The sequence below is a fragment of the Lactuca serriola genome, chromosome 5 (assembly GCF_051521515.1).
Source record: "Lactuca serriola cultivar US96UC23 chromosome 5, Lser_US96UC23_V15, whole genome shotgun sequence".
Taxonomy (NCBI): domain Eukaryota; kingdom Viridiplantae; phylum Streptophyta; class Magnoliopsida; order Asterales; family Asteraceae; genus Lactuca; species Lactuca serriola.
The window spans coordinates 271,443,182-271,452,439 of NC_136412.1; the positions used below are offsets into that span (position 1 = coordinate 271,443,182).

The 9,258-nt window shown below is 34.2% G+C and overlaps 2 protein-coding genes across 2 annotated transcripts; both read right to left on the reverse strand.

Annotated features, from left to right (window-relative positions):
- Nucleotides 1-405: 405 nt before the first annotated feature.
- LOC145054303 (SH2 domain-containing protein A-like) lies at nt 406-4,954 on the reverse strand. Its single transcript, XM_079002462.1, has 12 exons — nt 4,617-4,954; nt 4,096-4,287; nt 3,805-3,993; nt 3,621-3,710; nt 3,403-3,480; nt 2,815-2,979; nt 2,386-2,727; nt 1,773-2,056; nt 1,535-1,697; nt 1,114-1,457; nt 665-742; nt 406-558 (listed from the first exon to the last, which is right to left on the reverse strand). The coding sequence occupies exons 1-12, from the start codon at nt 4,776-4,778 to the stop codon at nt 528-530; spliced, it is 2,118 nt and encodes a 705-aa protein (XP_078858588.1). The 5' UTR covers nt 4,779-4,954; the 3' UTR covers nt 406-527.
- A 1,198-nt stretch (nt 4,955-6,152) lies between these two features.
- LOC145054306 (Sodium Bile acid symporter family) lies at nt 6,153-8,530 on the reverse strand. The gene is made up of 7 exons (XM_079002464.1): nt 7,841-8,530; nt 7,667-7,760; nt 7,504-7,537; nt 7,353-7,407; nt 7,060-7,143; nt 6,636-6,923; nt 6,153-6,530 (listed from the first exon to the last, which is right to left on the reverse strand). The coding sequence occupies exons 1-7, from the start codon at nt 8,393-8,395 to the stop codon at nt 6,366-6,368; spliced, it is 1,275 nt and encodes a 424-aa protein (XP_078858590.1). The 5' UTR covers nt 8,396-8,530; the 3' UTR covers nt 6,153-6,365.
- Nucleotides 8,531-9,258: the final 728 nt, after the last annotated feature.

Sequence of the window (9,258 nt, forward strand, 5' to 3'; positions counted from 1 at the left end):
AATTTTTCTCATGTTTTTCATTTATCATGTGGATAAAGTCATGAAATATATAAGATGTCTTTCTTTTGGGCACCCCATCTTTTTAGAAGTTGAACCACTAAAGTTATATCGTTGTTCATGAAATCAGGTAAATTGTAACATGTTTACCTATTTAACTAACTACTTTATGACAATGACATAACAACAATTTCAATAAGTACCAACCAACTTTAATTTTGTACCACTTAATTATCGTAGCTTTTTTTTTTTTTTAAGAAAGTATGGGGTAAAGTAAACTAGAGTTTTAGTCCCTATGGTATGTTGAAAGTTACAAATTTCATCCCTGCTAAAGTATTTTTGTTCTAAACCAGATATTTCACTCTCTCCATTGGCTACTCTTACGATCTTAAGTTTGATATTCAAATATAATTTAAGAGAAATAAATTTAATAAAACAAGCCAAGAATGATCTTCATTAAGAAACACATCAACATTAGAAACAATACCTAGGGACGAAAACATTGCCTTAAATACATAGTTACATACATCTCAAACAAGTCGCACACTTCTTGTTGTAATCCTGCAATTTCAAAAACTCCCACAATTAGTTCATATATAAAACCCAAATCCACACACACACACACAAAAAAAAAAAAAAAAAAAAAAAGTCATCATCATCATCTTGCCTTCCTAGTCGAGATAACTCACGCTCTTCAAGCAGCATATCTTTCAATGATTTCCCCAACGTTTCATTGCCACAAGAACTACAAATTCAAAAAACCAAAAAGATAGAAACATATATAAGAAATAGCAGCATACTTGTATTTATCCATGTATTACAACATCCTATTTTCATTTCTTTTTGTTATAATATTGTACTTTTAATTATTGTAATTTGAATAATCCACCAACACATAGCATCATACTTTCAACATTTTTCTTATGAACACATTATACTTTGAAAAATATAGCTGTGAAAATCGCTTTGTATTTGTATGCCATTGCTACAACTATGTAGATTTTTCAAAGTACAATGACACAATAGTTAGAAACAAATCAACAAAACACTACGTTGCGATTTCTTGCATTTATGATTTAACCCTATACTTTTGATGCATATAGTTTACACACATACCTGTGAAAGAAGTCAAGAGAGAGGAGCCTATGGTGTATGGCAAAATCAGCCCCAACATAAGTGACAATAAGATTCCCAGCATCAGGGTGGGGCCAGCTTCTTGATGTAGGAAACCGGAGGACGAATGTGCCGGGGTCCACAATCCCACCAGTGGGACCCTGAAGTGAAGATTCCGCTTCTTCTTTTGTAACAAGTCCTTCAATCCATCTGGAATCCCACATTTCATTTAGCCCATTTTGTGATAAAGCAAAAGCCACAGGGTATAGCCAACACCACAACTTCTCAAAGTTTTCTTGAGTCACTGAGTCCTGGCAACCACCGATTCTTCTCAACACCTCAAAATCCTACAAACAAAGAGTCAAATTCAGGGATTCCGAAGACGGAATCGGATTTGGAATCCTTTTAATGGGAGAGTTGTAACCTGATGCACCAAGAATCTATTCCGACATGAAGAAATCTTGATAAACTGGTCTCTTAAAACCGGAATCATATTATCCCACGACACATGGTGGTGATTCTGCAATACCGAATTCCAGACCTTTGTTCCTTCCTCTATCATCTTCTTTGAACTTCTTATTTGGTTACTGGAATCCAAATTCAATTAGCTAAAAAAAACACGGGAAAGTAATGTTGGTTTTACTTTTATGCAAGAAAATTACCGATGATGAAGGCAACCAGAAAACTGTGAAACCCGCATGGCAAAGTCCATGACATCTTGTTGGGAAGCAGAAGTTGCAAGGTCTTTTAGAAGAAGAGATTTTTCAGTTAGGGTTCCAAGGCAGTATTTGAATACAGTTAGGTCTGAAACCGGATTCCCATTGCTTTTACATGAGTTTGTTGCTTCACTACTATTACTATTACTATTAGTATTACTATCTGTGTCAGATGATGAATTGTATATTTCTTCTCTACCTTCCAAAATCCTACCATTTGATCTATCAACCTGTTGCAAAACAAAAAGTCAAGATCTACAACATGTCTTAAAAAGTAAGGAGGTGGTTCATAGAATGTTTTTTGAAGGAATGAATCTGTCAAAGGAATTGGAATCAAATCTTTTAACTTTTGTAGCGTATTGGCATCGACATTGCATAAAAGCATATCAACTCGTGCCATTTCATCAATAGTGATCTAAATCCAATCTGATATGGACAGTTTTTTTTAAGAAAGAATTTTTTTTGCCATGTCAGCAACATATTACACATGTACAAATAGAATTACAATCACATCTTTTAATGAATTAATAAGTAATAGGATTGAAGAGTTTATTTATACCTCATGGTGTTCTTCATATCCTTGCTTGAATGAATCATCAGGCTTTAAATGCACAAAGGGGTTTGCAAGTTCTAACTTGATCCGTTTTGATGGTGGGCTTGGTTTTGCCTCATGAACCACATTGTTAACGGGCTCAATGGATCCTCCATCTGGCCCAAAGGTTCCATTGACCGAATGCATAAGAGTGGTTGACCTTTTCCATATCAAAGTAGATGGACGTGTAGTACGATTACGTGAAATACACCGAATAGAACGCGAAAACACTTCAAAAAATGGATATCTTCCCATCTTTGGAATGTTGAATTTAATACAAAACAACTTGTTATCACATTTCGATGAAAGCTGAGACAAGAGAAAAAAACAAAGAACATGTAAAAAAGACAGAAATATAAATAATTTTTTCTTATCTTATGTATTTTTAAACGTTACCTGAGATATCTTGAGCTTAAATGAAGCACGTCCATTAATTAGTGTACTTGGTCTATCCCATGAAGCAAACTCGATTCCATCATAACTTGTCAGCAGTGGAGCTTCTGCATCATCTGGTTTTTCGACATGTGCATAATTGTCCGCATATGTAAGCGTAGCAACAACCTGTCAATAAAAATATAATATGCTTGACCTTATTTTAAAATAAATGCTATTAGAAAATGTAAGGCCTCATTTCTACACATGACATGACAGAACATAACATAACATAACAGCCTTGTCTGTGTTTAACATGCATTGGACTGCGACTGAGACTGATGTAAAATGGGCCAAAATTGCAACTTTTTTGTCCAATCCAAAAAGCTGGGACATGACATGACATGACAGAACTGTGTTTGACATGCATTGAACTGGGATTGAGACTGATATCATCTGGCCAAAAAACTTTTTAGCCCCACCTAAAAAGGTGGGATTGAGACTCGCTCTCGATATCTCGTAAATACAAAAGACATAAACGCCCTCCTCATATTCATCATCAACCTGACTTGTGTAACAAACACAAACTAAGTGTCAATTTGCCTTACAAACCTCCATTTCTTTGTTGACCAAGTGCCCAAAAGCATCCATTAAAACAACATCCAAGGAGAAATTCCTACGGCAAGAAGCCTGTATTTCATACGTAACAAGTGAGACATGTGACAATTAAATACCAAAATATGGTGAAACAAGCAACTATTTAATACAAATATGAAATCAAATATGGGATATTAAGAAGCATTAGTGAAGATAAATCTACTAAAACTTACCTTACCACCAACAACAGTCCACACACCATCATTGTCTTCTTCAATATCAGTGGCACTTGAACTATCAACACGTATTTGCATAGGAGGGTCCTGGACATAAAGAAAAAAAAATGATGAGCATGAAAACAAAGGGACTATAAGATTAATGACAATATTAGTAAGAAAAAAATAATCAAGGATGCACCTTAACAAAGTGATCTTTAATAGGAGATGTAATAGGCAACATTTCCACACCATAGAGATAACCCTCAATTGAGTCATCTTTGTTAGCACCAAGTAAAGAAACTTTTTTTGAGCTATCAGAAGTGTAAGCTACATGATTCTCACCAACAGTCTCACCATGAATGTAAAGTCGTAAAGTATCAGAAGAAACCTGTTTAATCCAAAGAATCATAGAGCTCAAATTATTAAAGACATGAGCACAAGTATATCAAAATTTAATAAGAATTCTCAAAAAAATGTGCTTAAAATATACCTCACATCCAATGTGAATCCATTTGTTTAGAGGGACATCAATCTTGGTTCTTGCAGTGGGAATTTCTGTTTCCATAGCTACATCTTCAGGAATTGATGTGTCTTTTGGTACAGAAAGAATAGGGTAAAGCACGATTTCTTTATTTGCATTCAATGAAAGAAACGGGGTAGAGCTAGTTGTATCAGAATGATGCTGCAAAATCGAAAAAAGACACCTGTTAAGACACAATTGTTGTAAGAATGAAATGATCCCAGTAAATATAAAGTTGCAGAAGTGTTTTGTTCTTGAAGAATCAGTGCTCATTCTTAAACGAACAAAATCCATGTACCAGCGGTTACAACAAACAAAACACAAATTCTTTATGAACAGAAGGGTTTTGTTAATAGAATCACATTAGAAAAGGAACATTTATCATCTCGACATTCAAAACCACGAAATAAATATGAAAATCCGCGATGAAAATGGTGTTTTTTTTTGTAGGAAACACAAATCGGATTTAATCGAAGTAAAACTAAACAGACCTGGCGAAGAAGGGTAGAAGGAAAAGGGGATGAATCAGCAGGTAGATACAGCCAAAAGCAAAGAGAAAAAGTGGCATCGAGATCGCTCTCGTTTGTGATGATTTCCAATTTCAAGTCTTTTAGCGAAGAGTAACCACCATCTTCAACCACATTACTGCCCATTTTCGCTGATTCTTCTACGAAAGAAACTGAGAAAGAGCCAGAATTTCGCTGTTCTTCCGTCGTTTCTTAGAACAAGAATACGAGTGAAGAGGGTCTTGAGGGGTTGTTTGATTCTTGACTGCTGCTGTTTAACGGTTGGTTAGGGTGTCCGGTGGTTCTTGAAAATGGGTAGAAAAATTAGCACCTAAAGCATATTGACGTCAAAGCTCAAGTCAATTTTTATATTACAGTTAACTATACAAAAATAGTCCATGAAGTTTTAACTGATAACAGTTTTAGTCCCTTGGTTAAGAAAATGTCTATTTTAGTGCCATGACTATTTATTTTATATCAACTAGGTTTATTCATCTTTCGTTGGTTTTAATGGAATGCCAATAAAACAATATATTGCTTATAAGATTCAAACCAATGGGCAAACGCTTTTTCTTCTTAAGTAACTATTTTGCTCTTTAATATGGAGGCATTTGAAAGAATATTAAAAGATACAATGTCTTGATGTAGGTAGAAAAGAAACATGAAAACTTTGACCAGTGTAAAATTGAAAAAATCAGAAATTACGGTCTAGAATTTTGAATACAAGAGGAGAAAAAGAGAGCAAATGATCAAGATTTTGAACCAAAGCATAAATAGTTATACTGATGAAATCTGCTTATACTAATAAAGATGACGTTGTTTCGTTTAATTTAAAAACACCTAGTGCGACGTGGCAAGTTGCAACCAAGAAATACTCGTTTCGTCAATTTTAAAAACTCCAAGGGCTAAATGGTGACAAATTTGGGACTTGAGTGTTTCAATTAGCACAATTTAATATTCAATGACCAAATGATCACTTTCACGGTCAATTTTATCAATACCAAAAAATACTCGTTTCGTAGTCCTAATATTTTGCAAGAAAAATTAGCACGAAACAAAGGCAAAAAGGCCAATAAGTTTACTCTTGGGAGCCTATTAATTTATAATGGACACTCTTCTTTCTACTTGGGTCGCTCACCAATGTGCGACTAAGATAGAAATGCAATTAAACTTGCAAATCATCTTCCTTTCATAGTTCATATACATCCTTTCCTTCGTTGCACTTTTGTTCTCAACCACTTTTATCAAACAAATAAAAAGTTCACTCATGTTAAGCATCAGTTTATCACAAATGAGTCTCACAATCCATCTATTTTCCAAAATCATTTATAATTTGAAACATACCCAACGTGAAACACACCTGTTTAATTCATTATTTATATAATAGATGCAAAAATCTAAATCATTTCCAATGGCATGCCATGAACAACGTGAAACATACAAATTCAATTCCTTTTTTTACAAAAAGTATGATATTATTGTTCATATATTTTTTTTTTAAAAGATGAAAACTAAAGGAAATACAAAAATCACATACTATTAAATATTAATCTCGAAACATCAACCTCACTAAAAGCAACTCTACAAACCTAAAAACATCAAACCCCATCAATAAGAAAACACAAGCCAATCTTCCCTTTTTAAAATTAAATGCCATATCAAACAAAATACTAGTAATCTTCTCCCACAAAATACATAACAAGAAGCTTTAAAAAAACACAACAAAATCCTGAATTAGGGTTCACTTTTCACTTCCTGAGTTTCAGGTGAAATCCTTCTCCATATTCCTGCTAATGCACTCCCAAGGATCGAATGACAAACACTAGAAACAGCACATGGCACTGCAGTCAAAGGATTCCCAAAATGTTGTGTAGCAAGAACCACACCAAGCACCGAATTCTAAAACAACACAAAAAAGATTCAGTTTTTATCAATCTTGAACTTAAAAGAACATTCCATTTGACCTTTTCTTTAAAAGTCAAAGTTATAACTTATAACTTATACCTGCATGCCAACCTCAATGGATATAGTTCTTGAAGAAGAGACATCAACTCCAAGAGATCTTGAAAGAATATAACCAAAAAAGAATCCAGAGACATGAAGAAGAAGAGCAGCAAGAACCACTTGTTGACCAGACATACGGATTGCAGAAGAGCTTTGAGCAATTGCATTCCCACAAAGTACAGCTACAGTTGCTACAGCTATTGGTGGCATCAATGGAGACACTAATTTCACTACCCTTTTAAAGTATTGGTTCATAAACGCACCCACCAACACAGGAACCAACACTACCTTTACAACAAATATATATATATATATATATATATATATATATATATATATATATATATATATATATATATATATTAATTCTTTATTCATTTTGGTGAATATTTAAAATAATTTCTTGATTTAAAACAAGTCTGACCTGGAGGGTGGAAATGAGGAGTCCAATTGCATCTACTGCAACATATTGTCCAGCTAAATGGGCAGTCAGGAATGGAGTCATAACCTGACAATATAAAATCTCATTAAGAAAATTAAGCCTCTAAACAAATCAATCTCCAAAGTACTATGTATTAAAAAAGAAACAGAATTTAACACAACAATGTTGTAAATTGTAATGGAAAAAAAATAAATTGAAAGTAGGATGTAAATCATAAACAAATAAATAAATGTACATTGATATATGTAAGTAAATATCAATTGTTATGTACCTACCACTGCAGAGACAGTGCTTGCAGCTGTCATTAATACAGATAGAGCAACATTTCCCCTGAAAAAAATACCAAAACATGAGTCAGCATCATTAAGTAATTTGGAGATTCAGCTATATATATACGACTGTAATTATATATACAAAGCTACATACCTTGCAATGTAGGTCACAATGTTGCTTGCAGTTCCTAGAATTAAACATGGAAATTTTGGTTATTTGAATCAAGATTAGTGTATGTAGGAGAATCAAGAATGTACATCTGTTAAAGAATAAGTGAAAAAGAAAGAGAGGTAGAAGAGTGTAGTTAGTTAGTTACCCCCAGGGCAGCAGCCAACCAATATCAAGCCTGCAGCATAATATGAGGGCAAATTTAACAGTTTACTGATGAAAAATGCTGATAGAGGCATCACCTGCAACAAGAACACCATTTCAAATTCAGTTTCAGAATCTTGAACTATGTACACTGCTTACATTGTTTGCGAGAACTAACCGAGTACTGTAGAAAGAAACCCGTGAACAGCTCTTTAGGCATGGCTAAAGCCCCTTTAAGGTCATCAAATGTGAGTGTCATCCCCATCCCAAGCATAGTGAAAGTGATACCCATCATCGTCCATTTGGGTTGAACCCAATTGTATGAATTCGGCCTCATAAGACCTAAAAAGCAACCTAATGCCACCCATATCGGAAACAAAGTGGATATTGTCTCTCCTACCACCTCCACCCAACCCCTAAAACTCCTACCACTGCTATGAACAATATCGTCGTTTGCACTCAAACTGTTCGACGAATTGCTGCAGAGGATTGGAGGTAGAAAACGTCCAGTACTGCTTCGGCTGCGCGATGTTAGAGTGGTCGGCGGTAAGATTACATTTGTTTTGCAAGGTGAATCGAGTGTTGCAGAGAGCCGAGTGCAGGAGGTGAGAGTGTGTTTGTACTTGAGATTCCTTGGTGAATTGGGTTTGAAAGGGAGCCTCTTTGGACAAAGAACCCCTTCGGATTTGCAGAAAGGAATTCCATGATCAGATGAGAGGAAAGAAGCTTGCATAGTCTCTTCTTTGCCACTGATGGCGAATCTTTGACTTTTGAGTGTGCAAGTCGGATCTGAGAACAAATCGACGTTTCGCGGGTATATACCGAAATACCGAATAAGCCTTGAAAGTTGAAACACAGAGAAGCGGATTGACGACAAAGGGTACTAGTTTTTTTTTACGTCAAAAATGAATTTTATGAAAAAAATGCTTATTAGCTTATAAGCTTTTAGGAAAAAACTGGTTTTAAAAAGTGTTTGAACGCAAAAAACTGCTTTTTCAGAAATAAAATGGTTAAAAAGCTAAAAAATTAGGATTGCTTTTTGAAAGTTTTACTTTTTTCTATTCAAAAAGCTGTTTTAAAAATAGCTTTTTAGATAGACAAACACTTTTTTAGCTTATTAGCTTTTTAAAAAGCTAAAAGGCTAATAAACTTTTTTTAAAAGTTATCCCAAACACTCACAAAGTGAGAGATAGGTGCTTGGTCTCGGAGTGTGGAAGTCGGATATGTTATATTTTGGTTATATTAACAAAGACAAAATTTTATAATTGGTCTGGTTTGTAAAATATTTCATTTCTGAAGATTTTTAAAGAATACGTCACTTTATTACTTCATATGGTTATTAGATAACTATTAGATAAATATATTGTATATATTGTTAAATATGTTATGTATATCTGTATTCTATAGATCCTACATTATAGGATCTCATTATTATAATTCATTAGTATATATACAATATCATACACACGTTTTGGTGTGTGGTTTAATTTATCTCAGTATTACATGGTATCAGCCTAAACCATCTGATCCTTCCCTCCTTCTATTTTTCTGTTCTTTTCTCAAAACCCAAGAAGATGTCGACTTCTCAGGATGGCA

Excerpts from the sequence above, each read along its gene's own strand:
- LOC145054303 (XM_079002462.1), bottom strand. The coding sequence starts at position 4,778 with ATGGGCAGTAATGTGGTTGAAGATGGTGGTTACTCTTCGCTAAAAGAC. Across the intron at positions 4,288-4,616 it reads CTTCTACCCTTCTTCGCCAG|CATCATTCTGATACAACTAG; the intron begins GTCTGTTTAGTT and ends TCGATTTTGCAG. Across the intron at positions 2,728-2,814 it reads TTAAGCTCAAGATATCTCAG|CTTTCATCGAAATGTGATAA; the intron begins GTAACGTTTAAA and ends CTCTTGTCTCAG.
- LOC145054306 (XM_079002464.1), bottom strand. The coding sequence starts at position 8,395 with ATGCAAGCTTCTTTCCTCTCATCTGATCATGGAATTCCTTTCTGCAAA. Across the intron at positions 7,144-7,352 it reads CAAGCACTGTCTCTGCAGTG|GTTATGACTCCATTCCTGAC; the intron begins GTAGGTACATAA and ends TTATATTGTCAG. Across the intron at positions 6,924-7,059 it reads TCCTCATTTCCACCCTCCAG|GTAGTGTTGGTTCCTGTGTT; the intron begins GTCAGACTTGTT and ends TTTGTTGTAAAG.